We start from the raw sequence: 18280 nt of genomic DNA, 5'->3' as shown, positions 1-18280 counted from the left end.
TACAGTTCTTTCTAGCACCTCTTGTGTACAAGTAACACTTCTTGTTACATCCATTAAAGTTGTATTTGATGACGAATACATTTTGGCCATAAAAGTGGCAACACAGTCAGGAGGAACAGCAGTTTTAAATGGAACAGAGTCTGACTCTGGAGTTTCCATAATATTTGATTCCCCTGTCTCAGACATATCTGATGAAATGTGGTCACTGGCTTGAAAGGACACATTGTCCATTGTTGTTGTGGACTGGTGGTCTCTATGAAGATGTTTGGAAAATGAGTTGAAGTTGTGGTATGTCCTTGGGCCGCCATCTTGGCTGCAGATAATTGTCAGGTCCTGTCCATCTGATAATGCATGTACTTCACGTAGATGCCAAATTAGATTCTTTATTTTTGTTGATATTGGTTGTATGCACTTTGGACACGTGTACATTCTCGGGAATTACTGTGCAGCCTGAAGTTTTGAAATAAGTTCTAGTACCTTGGCCAGGGTTCGTACACATTTTTACCAATAAATTTCCATGACTTTTCCATGACTTTTGAGACAATATTCATGACCTAAATGTTCCATTATTTTACAATAAGAATAAAAATCTTTTCAAATTATCATAGCACATGTTAACTAAAATGAATGACTATTAATTCTACTCGTTTGCTTTCTTGTTTTAGTCTGGTACTGGCAAGGTGGCTTTATATACGCACGAGCGCACTTTGGATATGACTGCGCACCGCCTCTGGAGCGCGCGAGTACCGAGTGGCTTAAAAAGACGTGCAAATAAATAATAAAATTTTCTGACGATGCAACAATGACCCGATTAGGCAAGTGACAATTCTGTCAACTGTCCCGAAATGCGAGTGAAAGTCTTGTATCGCAGCGTGCAGCGGCTCTTGTAGCGCAGACAAGATGCGCCGATGTGAAGCCGTTTGAAGAGAAAGTCAAAGAGAGAAGACGCGTACAGCTGAATCACTCACGCTGTTTTCAAATGACTGATTTGATCAGTCTGTGTGGACTGGACTCAGTCTGTAGGTTTGATTATTTACTCATCAAACCTACATGCTATAGGCTATTGAATAAATGTGTGAATATCCATCATTTTAAAGTCAAAAGCTGCGGGAATGAGTAAAACTATGCGCAATCCCGCACCGAAATTCAGGACCTGATTAAACACAATTCTATTATACAGAGTTTTGTGAAATAGATTTCAATGACTTTTCCAAAACTTTCTGGGTTTATTTATTTTTCCAAAACTTTTCCAGGCCTGGAAATTGGTGTTTTAAAATTCCATGACTTTTCCAGGTTTTTCATGACCGTACGAACCCTGCTTGGCTTTCCTGTTGGTCGAAGTGGTCACATCATAGATGTATTCAAAGAAAGTAAACACAGCGCTGAGCTGTGGTGGATAGGCCACATTGCATACCCAGTACAGCTTGAAGAGCTTGTCCACTGCGCATGTCAGGCTCTCACTTGCAGGTATGGTCACTCTGTCGTTTCTCGCGATGATTATGTATTGTCGTGTAGTACTCTTCAGACTGCCAATGCAGATCAGCTGTGGTTGGGTCTTTGATGTCTCGGGGTTGCTGCAGAGGGATGCAATGCTGGTTCCAGCCTTGGAGATGAGGAAAAAAAAAAAAGATATATATTTCGAAAGTTCAGAGAGCAAAAATAAAGAAGTCAAAATTTAAGTTTACTTACTGGTACAAAATCAAGTAGGAATGAAATTGCACATTTAACACTGCAGCGACTCCCAGGTAATGGTGGCAGAAGATGTGTGAGAACAACTAGTGCTGTGTAGCACTTCTCATCTGAAAATTAAATAAGAACAGATAAGAGGTACAATAAATGTGTAGTGTAGGATTAAGTGTATTTTATTTACACATTATTATACACAAGTGATGTGTGTATGTAAAGAAAACACTTACACACACACACACCAGTGTTTCCCCTAGGTTTACAGCGTTGGGGGGGGGCTTCGGGGGACTCCTTTTTTTTCTGGACTCCTTTTTAATGGTTAAATTACATTTTATTCATTAAAAAGCATGTCTAATTAATTAAAATCATGAAACTTAAACAATTTAACATAAATTTATTAAAAGTTTAACAAATATTACATGTTTAGGGCCCTATGAAATGTTTTATTTTTCCAACCTTATGTTTTATTGTAACCAAATTCTGTTTTAGCATGTCTAATTATTTGAAAGCATAAAACAAGTTTCATTTATTCATGAAATGTTTTATTTTTTCCAACCTTATGTTTTGTTACCAAATTCTGTTTTAGCATGTCTAATTATTTGAAAGCATAAAACAAGTTTAATTTATTCTTACAATAGCCTTATGATTTTTTGCTCAGAAATTCTGTGTTGTGTATTTACATTTTGTTTTAAGGCATAAAACATTCATTTAATCTATCTTTTAAGTAATGAAAATTAAACAAATTTTATTTTTTGGAAAATAAAGGTAATTTAATATTATAATTAAAACATTGAAGAAATATTGAAAGCTTATTCCTTAAAAATAAGGTTTTTTTAGTAGTAGTAGTAGGAGCAGCCTGTTATGTACATTCTACTCAGCAATAGTAATATATTTCTGCCAATGCCCTCAAGTTAAACCGAACTTTTATTTTGACGGGTTGCCGTGAATACCATTACATTTCTGTGATGACATGATGTGTATGACATGAGTATCATCAGCTCATCGGTTCTCAAATCGGACGTGTCCGAAAGAAACGGTTCTCGGTTCAGTGTACTGGTGATCCGAAAACCGATGCAACCGGTTCTTGACTCGAGAACGAGAACCGCTCTAACCGGCACGCTGCACACATGTTCAGTATATCATCAGCTGCTCTACTCGTGTCGTGTTCTATTTACTACAAACTCAATTTGTGAATGTGTCATCGTTAACTATAATTACAGTACAGGTATTTCATAAATCATCCCTTATTCCTATTAAACATAGAGTCTTAATTATGGTCCAACTTCCCTGACAACCCCCTTTGGCCTATAACCTAACAGAATCTTCAACTGAACAAAGTACACAGATTAGATACATTCATCTTTTTTTAAAAAGTAAAATAAAATATATTTATATTATCACACTTTCTGATGTTTAACAAAATACTTGGATAACATGCTTTTCGTCCTCTTGAAAAATTACACGCATGCGCAGTATCATCAGCTCATCGGTTCTCAAATCGGACGTGTCCGAAAGAAACGGTTCTCGGTTCAGTGTACTGGTGGTCCGAAAACCGATGCAACCGGTTCTTGACTCGAGAACGAGAACCGCTCCAGCAGTGGGCGTGTACGTTCGTTATCCGGCTCGCTGCACACATGCTGCTCTGCTCGTGTTCATCTTCAGTTCTCTCTTCACAGCAGTTCAGTCAGTGTACTGTTTGAGTAAATTAATTACTCCGGGATATTGGTTTATTTCGACTCGGAGGGAGTGTCAGCCACGTTAAAAAAGTAAATAACTTAAGTAAATTGTGGATTAATGCTACCTGGAGACGCGAACCGTTTCAAACGATTCAGTCCGATTTGGTGAACTGGTTCAACCGGTTCACTAAGAAGAACCGGTTAAATTGAACGATTCGTTCGCGAACCGGTCATCACTACTCAAATGACGGTCAAATGCTCATGAAGTGACTCTCAGAGCTGTTCTGGAGATGTTGTTCATGTATTTATGTCCTGATTAGTGAGACGGCAGACGTTAATATCACCGGAAGCGTCACGAGCATTTCAGTACGAGTACTACAGAAAACCGCTCGTCTGCGCCATTCATTAACACAGAGACACGCAGGACGCAGGACGCTGACCTGCTTCTAGCTTTCGGCGGATATTACGTAGTCTCAATTCCAAAAATCCAGAATGTGATGATGGATCGTAAAAATGCTCCTGAGATTATACAAAAAAATTAATAAATAAAATTCTCAATATATTTTTTTCTTCAGAATATTGACAATAGCGTAAGTGTGAACATACAAGCCATGCGTTAGATTTTAACTTCTAAAATCCCTTATATACATCAAAAAGTCAGATGGAACAAGCCGAAAATGAGTGCATCATGAGACAAAAAGTCCATATGACACCAGTAAAGCAATGCAACAAACATGTTTTTTTCGTTAACACTTTACAATAAGGTTCTATTTGTAAACATCAGTTAAATGCATTAGCTAACATGAAAAGTACTTGTAAAGCATTTATTAATCTTAGTTAACATTCATTTCAACATTAACAAACACCATTTTTGACTTTAATAATGTATTAGTAAATATTTAATGTAGCTGAGTTAACATGAACTAACAAGAGTTGTATTTTTATTAACAAATGTTAACAAAGATTAGTAGATATTGTAACAAATGTATTGCTCATTGTTAGATAATGCATTAAGTAATTGTTAACTAATGAACCTTATTGTAAAGTGTTACCGTTTTTTCAGATAATTTTAGGAATCATTAGATGTTACTTACAAATCCACCTCCTTTTCCTTCAACCTGAACCCTTAAAGGTGGGAACGTAGTGATGATACGCTTTGCTAAAGCGAGCTTTTCAGCACTTGATGGGTAACTGGGGAGACAGAGAAGAGCAAAATCCACAGACATTGAACTACAACCAGGCCTGAAATTTAACTGCAATATCAAAGCTGCCATCAGAAAGGGCAAAGACCACTGAGTTAAATTCTGTGTTGTCCATTATCTTTGGAGGAATTTAAAATTTTATCATTTTACTTACAATCCATGTTTCTCCACCAGGTCACTGATGCATACTTTGACAAGGAGCCTCCTTGACTCTATTTGAATTGTTCCTGTTTTTTTGTGTTCTTCAAGTACCCCTGGTGCTTTGCTTTGGACTAGAGAGAGCAGGCCTCCCTGTTCGTTTTGCACTGGAACATGCTACATTAATAGATATAGAGAGACATAACGGATGTGAATTTTACCTTTGAAATACTATGATGTACAAAAATAAATGCCTTCCTCCAGTACATCAGTGGTTTCATTTTGTGCCATTTTAATTTAGAGTGAGCAACTGATCACATTTGAAAGACAATCTGTTACCTGTGCGATGGAGTTTGAAAATTCATTACCATTTAATGTATTGTTACCTGGCACATGTGACAATATACAGTGATGTGGATTTCAGGTAATATTGTTCAGCCCTAACATATCACTAGAATAGACTATTATGCATATACAGTAAAAAAACAAAATACCTCGATTTGATGGGTCTCTTGAGAATGTGTGTGGTGTAGGGTTTCTGTGGCTGACATGTAGATCTGAAATCTGTCAAGGTTCTTAATTTCTACATTCCTATCAACATCTACAAATTCTTGGAAATCAGCATTGTATTTCTGAACTTTGTCAAATGCAAAACCTTGTTCTGATGTGGTTTGATTTATGAGATGCTCACTACTGTGAACAGTATAAATCTTCTTTGAGTACTCTTTACCATTTTTAAAAACTGTGGCAAGAACTTTGACAGATTCTGGTTTATGGTCTGGGTCCTGGAGAAAAAAAAGAAGAAGAAGAAGAGAGAAATGCTATTTACACTGCATACTGGAATGCATTTTAAAACTTAATCTGACAAAAAAATAACTTTGGCTACGCAAACGTCATGCACTTCACAAAAATGGTTAGCCAAGTAAAAGTATTTATAGAAACAGGTCACTCTTTTAGTTCTCAACACTACAAAGCCATCGTCGCGTCCGTTGTCCGGTAAAGCTCGTCGCGCATCACGCGTGTGCGTCGAGACGAGGATGGGGGTGGGGGGGAAAACTCTGTCCAATAATTTGGACTACAGTAACTACTACGGTGTTTCCCATACATTGCTTTATTTCTGGCGGACCGCCACAATATTTTAAAACTGAACGCCACAAATAGATTTTCCTTTGACTTCGCTGAATTAACATGAGCACTGCACGTTTAAAAATAAAAAAACTTTTTTTTATGTCATTTTAATTTCATCTTTCATCTAATGCATATATATATATAATTAACTTTGCATAAGTAAATTTATGGTGAAGTAATTTCGCGGGTTTATTTGTCTGGTCCCCTCCATCATCAGATAATAATGGCACATATGTGCTAAGTTACCGAGTTTAACGCAGACTTGTATTGGGTAAAGTCAAACACTTCTGAGGAATGAAAATACGTACCTTGAGTTCATAACGAATATATATTATTGAGCTCAGGAGGAAACCGTAATATGAACGTAGAAATAGCAGTCGCGCTTTAACACAGCACACATCTTTGAACGCCTGATGAAGCACGACAACCTCCACATTAAACTGTAGCGTACACATCTTTTATAAAATGCTCTAGTGCAAAAGACAACTTTTTCGTCATGTTTTTCTGTTCCAGCATGTCTGTCTTTTTTCAAAGGTGTTAACTTACTGACAATGCTGCTTAGTGCCCTCCGTCATTTCCCAATAAATCGCAAACAAACTTCGATTAGATGTTGCAGCACAACACATTTTAAAGGTTATTGTTTTCAAACTAGCGAGCTAATAACTGTGAACATCTCAAAATAAAAATTTTACTTACAGATAGATCAGTGTCCGCCAACATCTTGATTCTTCTCAAGCCATCCAGAGCGAAAAGAGCGCGAGAACGGAGGCTGCTGCAATTTAAAATTACGAGGCATGACGTGATTGGGCGAAGAAAAAAAAACAACCGTTAATCATTTAAGTTTGATGTAGTCACATGGATTTATACTAATTTTATTTATGATTTTTTTATTTGTTTTAGGGATTTTGCATGTGCTATTTATATAAAACGTGATGTCTTTTTTATTTCACAAATGCTTACAAAAATATCCTGCAGGAATTCCTGAAGGAATGCTGCTTTCTGTGCAGGGATCATGCAGGAATCCTGCAGGACAGAACTAAATTCCTTCAGGACAGAGACATTCCTACAGGAGTCCTGCAGGATTGTCCACACATTTGTCCTGCAGGACCGCCCCACTACATACAGGAATTTTGAATTCCTGTAGGATTAAATATATATCTGTAGGAAAATTTAGATTTTTTTAAGCCTTGTGCAGGAACCATCTTGCTCATTCCTGCAGGACTCATATTAAACAGGCCACTATTCCTGCAGGATAAACTTACTGTCTGTTTATATTTTATTTTAGTCTACAGTGTTTAAAACATGGACACAAGTACTTACCTGCAATTATATAATTTACTAACAAAATTTTTTATAACATTTTCAGAATAAAAATCATTTGGATTGGTGCTCTGTTCTTGAGGATCTTCTTACGATCTTGTATTGCCTTATTGTATATGTGTTTCTTGCAATAAAAAAAAAAATTAAAAAAAAAAGAGGTGAGGTGAGCTAATCATAGACTGAAGACCCAGGTAAACAATTAATCTTTTCTGTTTCTTATTGCAGTTTTGTATTGTTTGTAGTGTGATCAACGTTTGCGTTAGTAGACGTGTTAGGGAAGTAACACGTAACATTTTAATTGTATTTTGCTAAAATGAACGAAATTAACGAAATGACTCGAAAAAAGATTCGTTCATTTTGCTGAACGAGACTCAAAGGTCCGAGTCGGTAAAATGATCCGAACTTCCCATCACTACTTTATTTGTACTTTCCTTATACGGCGAGTCTGTGTGATTCACAACCGGCTCTTTATAGAGGAGGAACAAACCATCTTACATATTAATTCCTGCTCCCTTAAAACCAAGTCGTTCCTTCTTCAACATCGGCCTGTATTTATGGAAAATTTCATTTTTCAGGATAGACATGTTTGAAGTGTATAATCCACGTGAAGGTTTGGCTGTTTGTGAGTATCGTGTGATAAAGGTTTTCTCGCAGTGGTTTCTCCTCCGGCTGTGTGTGTGAAGCTGGCAGACTAACACTGCTAACAGTGCTCTGGAGAGGGAGAGGGAGAGAGAGAGGAGGAGGCTCAACATGGCGTCCGAGCAGGTCTGGTTTCAGTGTGAATTGTAATCTTTTCTCTTTTGCATTGCTTTTCAAGCGATTTTGGGCGTTAAAACGAGTGATGTATAATAACTTTAAAATTGAAACGATGTCTATATGTCTATATATATGGCGATGTATGTGACTTAATAACGATCATCTGCGCGAATTATGTCCTACCGTTAATGGAAAAATTGACTCATTATTGCAGGGTTACAGTTTGCTGTTATACTGAATAGTGATACTTTTGAGCTCTAAAATAAACTTATTCGCTCGTGTTTATTACAGAGGAAAGAGCTGCGTGTCATTTATTTTTAGGCGTACAGACATCTACTGCATTCCTGGAGACGGCAACACTGCTTTCTTTCTTAGCCGTCACACTGTAATAGCATGAATGTGTTTATTATTAATTAATTCTAAAAGAAGATGCATTTGCTGAAAAAAAGTGAGAAATTGTTGTGATATGCTGAGATATATGTTATTTTTTGTAGACTCCTTTGTACCCTATAACTCCCTTGAATTTGATAATCGTTTGTCACTATCTAGTGCTCTATCCAAAATATACTAAATACTCCAAAAGATAAGATTATTAAGTACTGAGGATATAAAGTATTATTGGTCCCAAAAGTATTACAGCATTTAAGACATGCTTAACACTAACACTGAGTTACGTAATTAAATATAAAATATTAAAATGTAATGAAATATAAAACTTTAATGATATTTATTTTAAGCATAATAATCACAAATAGATTTGTTAGAAATTAAATGATAAAAAAATGATAAAATGTTATTATATAAAAGAAATGTGTTGTTTAAAATAAAATTTAAAAGTATTTGACATTTTGTGGTTGTCAATTATTAGTGAACATGTTAAAATTATCTACACCGTTGGTTATTATGCCGTTACACCTCTGTGAACTTGAGGATAACTGAGTTCATGTATCTACTAAAAATGATACTTTTGAGCTCTAAAATAAACTTATTCGCTCGTGTTTATTATAGAGGAAAGAGCTGCGTGTCATTTATTTTTAGACATACAGACATCTACTGCATTCCTGGAGACGGCAACACTGCTTTCTTTCTTAGCCGTCACACTGTAATAGCATGAATGTGTTTATTATTAATTAATTCTAAAAGAAGATGCATTTGCTGAAAAAAAGTGAGAAATTGTTGTGATATGCTGAGATATATGTTATTTTTTGTAGACTCCTTTGTACCCTATAACTCCCTTGAATTTGATAATCGTTTGTCACTATCTAGTGCTCTATCCAAAATATACTAAATACTCCAAAAGATAAGATTATTAAGTACTGAGGATATAAAGTATTATTGGTCCCAAAAGTATTACAGCATTTAAGACATGCTTAACACTAACACTGAGTTACGTAATTAAATATAAAATATTAAAATGTAATGAAATATAAAACTTTAATGATATTTATTTTAAGCATAATAATCACAAATAGATTTGTTAGAAATTAAATGATAAAAAAATGATAAAATGTTATTATATAAAAGAAATGTGTTGTTTAAAATAAAATTTAAAAGTATTTGACATTTTGTGGTTGTCAATTATTAGTGAACATGTTAAAATTATCTACACCGTTGGTTATTATGACGTTACACCTCTGTGAACTTGAGGATAACTGAGTTCATGTATCTACTAAAAATTAACCTTGAAAACAGTTGGTTGAAAGTAATTGGAAAAATACTAATTTAAAGTGTGGCTCAAGTACTTTTGGGCTACCATAATAATACATACTGGCATAAATGATATTTTACACCCAAACTCAGCACTGCAGCCTAGAAAATATCTTAATTGCAAATCGTTTAAGTAAAGCTGAGTAATGCTATATTTGAAGGGGTTCTTGTATGGTAAACCACTGGTGGCAGTAATGGAATGTCTAGTAAAACAGACAATAGTTGTACCATCTAATGTACCCTCTTTTTTCCTTATATCCACAGGAATTCCCAAATGTGCCGGTGAAGAAGTCCATGAGGGAGAAGGCTATTGAGCGTAGATCAGTTAATAAAGAGCACAACAGTAATTTTAAGGCTGGATATATTCCGATTGAGGAGGAGAGACTCCACAAAACAGGACTGAGGGGTCGCAAGGGCATCATTGCCATTGGCATTATCATCCTACTTTTTCTGCTTGCGCTCATCAACCTCATTGTGAGTTTATCGGTTCTTTGTTGTGTCTGTGATATTAATATGATAGGATATACTCAAAAATTAGCATCAAATAATTTTGGATGCATTAAATTGATCAAAAGTGAAAACAAAAACATAATATCACAAAAGATTTATATTTCAAATAAATGTTGTTTGTTGACCTTTCAATTCATCAGAAAATTATGAAAAAAAAAATCAGGTTTTCCACAAAAATATTAAGCAGCACAACTGTTTTCAAGATTGATAATAATAAATAAGATAAATAAAGGTAATAATTAGAAATTTTCAGATCACTTGAGTTACATCTCTACTGCTCACTGAATACAGAGACAGTTATACATTATCTGTGTTTTATAGATAACGCTGGTGATATGGACAGTGATACGGATAGGTCCTGGAGGTTGTGAAAGTATGGAGTTTCACGAGAGTGGACTGCTACGCTTCAAACAGAAGGCTGATATGGGCGTGGTCCACCCACTACACAAGAGCACAGTGGGCGGCAGGAAGGACCAGGACCTTGTCATTACTGGCAACAATAACCCAGTCAGTCAGCATAGTATCTGACTTTCTTTCAACAAGTCTGTATGCTCTGAGTGTTGACATGAGAAAGTGTATTGATTTAGGTGTTCTCTGTGTGAGTTACAGGTGGTGTTCCAGCAGGGCAACACCAAGCTGAGCGTAGAGGAAGAAAAGACGTCTATAGTCAGCGATTTAGGAATCTCCTTTACTGACCCCCGCACTCAAACGACTTTCTTCAGCACTGACTTTGACAACCATGAGTTCCACCTGCCCAAAGATGTCAAGGTTCTCAACGTGAAGAAAGCCTCTACTGAGAGAGTAAGCAAATGTACTCATAGTCCTGACTCATGGACTTATGAAACCTGAATAACTGAGTACAAATTGAAACAGTAGTGCCTAATCACATGGCATACATCACTTATACGTCAGAACAAATCATATGAAAAGTATTTTGGTATGAGATTTATGATCGTCTTAATCTAGGTCTTTTGATTAGTCACACATGAGTTGTGTTTGTATAGTGACTCAGTGCCATCCTTTGCAGATAACAAGCAATGCATCATCTGACCTCACTATCAAAGGAGATGGTAAGGCCATTATCCGTGGCAACGAGGGAGTTTACATCATGGGCAAAACCGTGGAGTTCAGCATGGGTGGGGACATTGAGCTAAAAGCGGTAAGTAGTTAAGGAGTTAAAAAGTTTTTCTTAATTTTTTAGTTGCCAAAAAAATAAATAAATACTATAATAAGATCATCATCCATTAAGATATCAGTCATTACTCCAGTCTTCAGTGTCACATGATCCTTCAGAAATCATTTTTATATGCTGATTTAGTGCTAGAATTTAGTGCAAGAATCATTTCTAATTACTATCAATGCTGAAAACAGTTGCACTGCTTGCTGACCCCAAACTTTTGAATGGTAGTGTATATATAAATGTAAACATATAATTACGAGTGTATGAATGTTTTTTTTTCTATTTTCTGTGCAGGAAAACAGCATTATTCTAAATGGCTCAGTGATGTTCAGTCCTTCACGTATACCAAACTCCTCTTTAGGGGGAGACCTGTACTTCAATGAGGGGCTGGAGAGGTATAAACTTTGCATGTGTGCAGACGGCACACTATTCAGAGTGCAGGTCAAATACTCCAACATGGGCTGCCAAACATCCGACAATCCGTGTGGAGCAGGACACTAATGAAAGAGAAAGGAAAACCACTGGAAAACACATACACATGCTTATTAATGCCTTCTTATGAACATTTAGTGTGAACTGCCAAAAGTTACAAAGATGGTAATTTTTTTTTCTTCCTAAAAACTGGACAATAATTATTAGTGTATACACACCCAATACACAAAAAACACACTATCCGGCCTAACACTCCCAACCCAATAGGACAGTTTCTTCTACACTCCCACTCAGCTTTATTAGAGGTCTAAGAACACACACACACACATACCTCTATGATGATGATGGCTCCCTTATAACCATAAATCCGACCCAGCACAAACAGTACCGTTTTCTTTTATGGCCGAGAGCTCCCTGTGCATTTTCATTAGCTTACCTCAGTGTTTTACAGCCTTTAAGCTGCCTACTTTCAGTCTTCACTGCATGTGCTTTATATATTGTATCGTAGCAAAGTAATTGAGTCCAGTGATTTTCTGAGCAGTATTATTACGCTCTTTTACTATCCCCTCCTGTCATTAATAACTATCATATTGGCACATAAAAAGAGGGGTGTTGTTTGACTGATACAAGTGTTAAAATAGTATGTGTCATAAACCTTCTGCATTGTTCTACATGGCCAATGGGGCTTTAGAAGACTTTTAAGAGGTGATTTAAAGTGGCCAATTTTATTAAACAGCTCAGATGTCATTAAGATTTTTTCAGGGTTGGTTTTTGTATCACAAATGTTTACTTGGTCGTGATTTGAGCCTTTTGCTTTTCATTTCATTTGTAATAGTCATCACTGATGCAGAATCAGCACAGTCAAGTGGCTTTAAACCACATTTTAAATAAGCAACACTGTAAGTCTGATCCTGAAACAGTGGGTGGCGATGTATCACTTCTGGAACATATTTTCAAGGCCTGTATTATATTGCCCAATCGCCTTCTCATGATATCTTTTGATAAGATAAAAAAAGGAAACTTCTATGATATATAATTGAGTTACCTGTGTGATATTTTGTGCAATATAACCTTCTTGGCCTGGTTTGTCTGGGTATGTGTGTGGTATTTATTGTTGTTTCTAAACAGTATTATTGTGATGTCCAAACTAAAAATCTTCTGTTCTGAGACTGTCAGATGGGACTTTCTTTTCAACCCTATAATGGATTACTCTGTTAACCTGAAACCATCTGATCATCTATGTTTTTAGATCTTCTATGGTTTTAGGTCTTTTCAACATTGTCAGAAGGGAAGTCACAAATATTTTGAATGAAGAGGAAAATAAATGCTTTCATATTGCAGTGTTTTTGTTAATAAATGCAAATGCGGTTTTGATTGAAAAAAACTGTATTATGATTGTTGGGACTATTAGATGCATAAACATGATCCATCTCAACAATAACAAATATTAGAGTTGCTAACTATATCATGTGGCAACTGAGTTAATATATTAATTTACTTGTCAATTATTAATTTTGGTCAATGATCTAGTGGCAATTCACTAATATATCACTGCATACGTATGTAAAAACTTAATTCTTATTTATTCAACATTAAATATGATTTATTTATTTTTTATCCTTAAAATGCTTGGGAGGGAACAAACCCCGAGTAAGACATTAACTCAGGCAAGTGAGTGATTGTAGTCTGATTGTTCTTTGTGTGTGTGTGTGTGTGTGTGTGTGCGTGTGTGGTGCCATAATGCTATTCAGACTTTGATCTTAGGGAAGTTGGAGTTAAAGTCAAAGAATTCCTCAGTTGGTCTCAGTGTTTTGTTGGTAATTGTCCAGAACTACAGACAGAAGTGTGCCAGAGCCGAGTGGAGAACTGCTACCCTAAAAGGTTAGTTTTAAACAAATCTACTATTTTTCCCTTGAGCTTAGGCAAGTAAAGGACTGATGTTTAATAATTTAGAGTCTCTTCAACTGTATATATGTGTGTGTGCATATGATTGATTTTATTGGTTTTGTGGTGCAGCGATGGATTTCATGAGGGAAAATTTCTCCGCGTTCATTCTAACAGCTCAGTAAAAAAAAAAAAAAGAATTAAAAAATGCATGTTTTCTCTCTGTATTGTACCATACAAATGCGAGTAAGTACGGAACCCCGCACATGGCATACAGGAAAAAATAGTAGGCTAAATCGTGTGTACGATTTACTATTTCGTTCCCTCGATTTATACATTTGTTCCCTCGATTTGCTAAATCGTGCACACGATTTATAAATCGAGAGAACAAATTAGTAAATTGTGCACACGTTTTGTACATCGAGGGAACGAATTAGTAAATCGTACGCACAATTTATTTATTTTTTCTTGCATGTCATGTGGGGCTCCGTAAGTATGCCATATTCTGTCATTAATTTTTCACTTCTCCAATCTGTTATTTGTCGTTTATATCATTCAGGGCTGACAATAATGTCAGCATCCAGCTCAGTGCTTGGTGTGGCACTGTTGCTCCTCCACCTCTGGGGGACACATTCTTTCCCCACCTCTGCCTGTCCTGTCCCCTGCCTGTGTCAGCACGGTCCTCTCCTGAACTGCTCTTCTTTGGGTTTGACTGAGATTCCCACACGCATCCCAGCAACTGCGGTTTCCTTGAACATATCCAATAATGCCCTGCGTTCTCTGGCTCCTCTCAGCTTTGGTCATGTAAAATTGAAAGGGCTTCTGCACCTTTGGGTAGGAAGTAATGCTCTGGAGAGCCTGTCTCTGATTTTGAAGGACCAGTCACGCACTAGGACCCTGTCAAGTGGAGAACAGGAATGCACCTCCTGGGCACCTGACCTTCAGTTGCTGTCTGCTGAAAGAAACCATCTAAAACATCTACCCAAAGGTATGTGCCGCAAGAGTATGTATGTGATACACTTTACTTTACAGCATTAGTAATTTATTCAACACTCTTACTGTAAAAAATAGTATCTCTGTCCTTCCTTTGTCCTGAGAAACATATTCAAATTAAAAAGGAAATCGGGGCAACTTTATTTCTGTCACATTTCTATAATGGTGACATTCACACCCTTACTATTAATTAATAGATAGATAGATATACAGACAGACAGACAGATAGATAGATGAGTAAATTTGATCTCCAACTACTAAAAACGATTAATTTTTTTAAATAGAATCTTTTGTAATCTAATTTATTATGCAAAATCTGTAAAATTCATAAAACCCACACACATCCTCCACCCTGTGGTAAATGACTGTATAATCAGTGGAACTTTGCTCTGTTGCGATTGCACATTCTTCCTGTTAAATTCCATTTAAACCAGTCACAGGATCCTCCCTCAGCATGAGGTGAAAAGAAATCACCTGTGATCTGTCACAAGGGTTAGGCGCTGGCATTCCTGTGCCTCATAACGGGCTGTAAAAGGGTAATAATGGTCTAAACACATTCCAGAGAGTGAATTTCATTATGGCCTTGTATTTTGACCATCCTTCACATAAACGCTAAGATTGAGTTCTAGTGTGTTCAAAGGTGTCTTATATTTATTTGTGATCTGTCACAAGGGTTAGGCGCTGGCATTCCTGTGCCTCATAACGGGCTGTAAAAGGGTAATAATGGTCTAAACACATTCCAGAGAGTGAATTTCATTATGGCCTTGTATTTTGACCATCCTTCACATAAACACTAAGATTGAGTTCTAGTGTGTTCAAAGGTGTCTTATATTTATTTGTGTATTTATTTCTGTCTCTCTCTCTCTCGCTCTCCCTACCGTTAGGTAACTTGTGCATTGTTTTACTTACTTGTCTTTGACATATCCGACCGAACTATAAACTTTCCAATGATGTCTGTGAGAAAGGTATATTCACTCGACAAGCTCGCGCATCTGCGCCGCCGCGCGCTCAATCCACTCAGCGTGCTTTTTTTATCAGCTCGCGCACTTCAGCTATACAGGCGTTAATACTGAATGTTTAACATTATATTCATTGCATACGTATACTTCGTAGTAGACATCCATAACTCCTTTCTGCTGTCTGTTGTCAGTGTTTCTTTGTTTAAATATGGCGCTTATCACATGCTGTGTGGTATCGGCGTTTGGTATCGGGGCATTTTAACGAGTACGAGTACGAGTACAGGAGGCCAGTATCGGTATCGGTGCATCCCTAGTATTTATGCACTATTCTATGACATTTTGTAGTGTAGTGTGTTCACACTGCAAAAGGAAGAGTGCACTTCAAATACCCGGATGACGCACTTAATTAACCAAAAAAACAAAAAAAAAGTGTTGAACACTTCATGCACTCTGCTGTCATAGTTTTCCTGATAGGGGCTATTAAATGCAAATGCTATTAGATGACAAAATAATCTACATAAATAGTGTACATATTGTATAGTACACCATTTGGGACACATCTATAATGTGCCATAGCCAACCTGCTGTAATACAATTTTACAAAAATCTTCCTTGTCAGTTTGAATTGTAATAGAAACACCATTAAAATAGACACCAAAAAGCATTTTGTTGAAATGTTTAGAGAAGCTTAACTGGGGATTTTGTAGAATGTTCATAGTAAGTTGGGGAACAGAAAGCCAATTCAAGCACTTATCATTCTCTGTTAGATTTTTAATATTGTCTCTTCAATTTCATATTCAGTGCTATTCTAATGGGATGGCTAATTCTTTCATTTAATTCTGAAATCCTGTTCCAGGATGTGATTGTCAGTGTTGATAGACAATTTTGGCAGGGTTTCAATGTTTCTGAGTCTGCCTTGAAACTTTTTTTTTTTTTTTTTGAAATCCAAAGGGACTTGTTAACAAAGGTCAAGAATCAGATTTTACATTGTGCTCTTAGCCTTAGCAGATCCCAATCCGGCCAGCCTGTAAGCATTGAATTAGATGGTGGCGCCTCAATGTTTTTCAGCTCTTTGTGATTCAGAGCACAGCCTCAATGCTTCTCTCTGATAAACCCCTGTCCAGCAAACCCCCGTTTCAGCTCAGCAGTTAACACGGTTCTTAAAATAGGCAAGACAGTTCTCCATCTCTTCTCTGACAAACGATATTAGCCAATAAGATGCCAATATTATTCGTTAATAGTGAGAATACTATTACCAACAACTTGACAGTAAAGTCCTGATGATATTCAAGCAGTGTTGCTGCAAGAACCTCCCTGATCTGACCAAGTGGTGATTCATGTGGCACTCCATAACTGCCCTAACTATGCTAGGTTTTGTTACAGCCACAGATATTGGCACAAACAGGTGCTTGTGTTTTATGGGGCTAAGGCAGGCTGTAACAGGTAGAGCTGAGATTTAAATCTGCCAAACACTTGACTTGTATAGGACATCCATGAGCTAGAGAGTCACTGTTCTGCCATCCACAGTTTTTTCTTTGCATTATATTGCTATGGATTTTAACTATTACAACAATATTTGACTATTATAAGTCAAAACAACTGCAAAATGTCTGACTTTGCTATCTAATGATAAAAATGCAACGCCTGTCAGTGACTCAAAGAATGCATTGATATTTAACTAGAAAGTTTGTTGTTAATCATTGCATTATGTTTACCTTTTTATATTATGAATATACATTTTGCTTTCAGGGCTAGGCTGCATGAAGTCTCTACAGTTTCTTCAGCTGTCTTATAACCAGATATCTAAGATAGGTCTTACCGACCTGGACAACTGCATTGATTTGAAAGAGCTACATCTCCAGCATAACAGCATCATAAGCATTCACCCACATGCTTTTATAGACCTTAAACAGCTGCAGGTAACATCTCGTAACTATTCAGCTTCTTTGAGTATCACGATAATACCAGTCACATAATATTGTTCTCTTATCCTAAAGGGAAATAATGTTAAGAACAGTTTTACATATTTAGGACTGTGCTCCCCCTAGTGGCATATAACAATTAGGTTTTTTTTTCTTCTATTAACTGTCTTTTGACAGAATCTGTAGTTATTGCATAAACCAACTTATCTAGCACAGCGTGCATTAAATTCAGAGCACAGCCTCAATGCTTCTCTCTGATAAACCCCTGTCCAGCAAACCCCCGTTTCAGCTCAGCAGTTAACACGGTTCTTAAAATAGGCAAGACAGTTCTCCATCTCTTCTCTGACAAACGATATTAGCCAATAAGATGCCAATATTATTCGTTAATAGTGAGAATACTATTACCAACAACTTGACAGTAAAGTCCTGATGATATTCAAGCAGTGTTGCTGCAAGAACCTCCCTGATCTGACCAAGTGGTGATTCATGTGGCACTCCATAACTGCCCTAACTATGCTAGGTTTTGTTACAGCCACAGATATTGGCACAAACAGGTGCTTGTGTTTTATGGGGCTAAGGCAGGCTGTAACAGGTAGAGCTGAGATTTAAATCTGCCAAACACTTGACTTGTATAGGACATCCATGAGCTAGAGAGTCACTGTTCTGCCATCCACAGTTTTTTCTTTGCATTATATTGCTATGGATTTTAACTATTACAACAATATTTGACTATTATAAGTCAAAACAACTGCAAAATGTCTGACTTTGCTATCTAATGATAAAAATG

The 18280-nt window shown here is 36.6% G+C and overlaps 3 protein-coding genes across 3 annotated transcripts; 2 read left to right on the top strand and 1 right to left on the bottom strand.

The window, feature by feature from the left end:
* Positions 1-3767: 3767 nt before the first annotated feature.
* LOC107718420 (uncharacterized) lies at positions 3768-6550 on the bottom strand. The gene is made up of 5 exons (XM_016525485.1): positions 6527-6550; positions 5197-5487; positions 4719-4879; positions 4457-4553; positions 3768-3881 (listed from the first exon to the last, which is right to left on the bottom strand). The coding sequence occupies exons 1-5, from the start codon at positions 6548-6550 to the stop codon at positions 3768-3770; spliced, it is 687 nt and encodes a 228-aa protein (XP_016380971.1).
* Positions 6551-7647: 1097 nt separating this feature from the next.
* LOC107718388 (beta-sarcoglycan-like) lies at positions 7648-13102 on the top strand. The gene is made up of 6 exons (XM_016525441.1): positions 7648-7915; positions 9878-10087; positions 10445-10630; positions 10733-10924; positions 11151-11282; positions 11598-13102. Exons 1-6 carry the CDS (start codon positions 7901-7903, stop codon positions 11802-11804), a joined length of 942 nt encoding a protein of 313 aa, XP_016380927.1. The 5' UTR covers positions 7648-7900; the 3' UTR covers positions 11805-13102.
* A 462-nt stretch (positions 13103-13564) lies between these two features.
* LOC107718419 (leucine-rich repeat-containing protein 66-like) lies at positions 13565-17547 on the top strand. The gene is made up of 3 exons (XM_016525484.1): positions 13565-13616; positions 14179-14607; positions 17321-17547. Exons 2-3 carry the CDS (start codon positions 14190-14192, stop codon positions 17545-17547), a joined length of 645 nt encoding a protein of 214 aa, XP_016380970.1. The 5' UTR covers positions 13565-13616; positions 14179-14189.
* The last annotated feature ends 733 nt before the right edge of the window (positions 17548-18280 follow it).

This window comes from Sinocyclocheilus rhinocerous, unplaced genomic scaffold, assembly GCF_001515625.1.
Source record: "Sinocyclocheilus rhinocerous isolate Xijiao unplaced genomic scaffold, SAMN03320098_v1.1 scaffold453, whole genome shotgun sequence".
Taxonomy (NCBI): domain Eukaryota; kingdom Metazoa; phylum Chordata; class Actinopteri; order Cypriniformes; family Cyprinidae; genus Sinocyclocheilus; species Sinocyclocheilus rhinocerous.
This window is presented reverse-complemented; position numbering and strand designations above follow the sequence as displayed.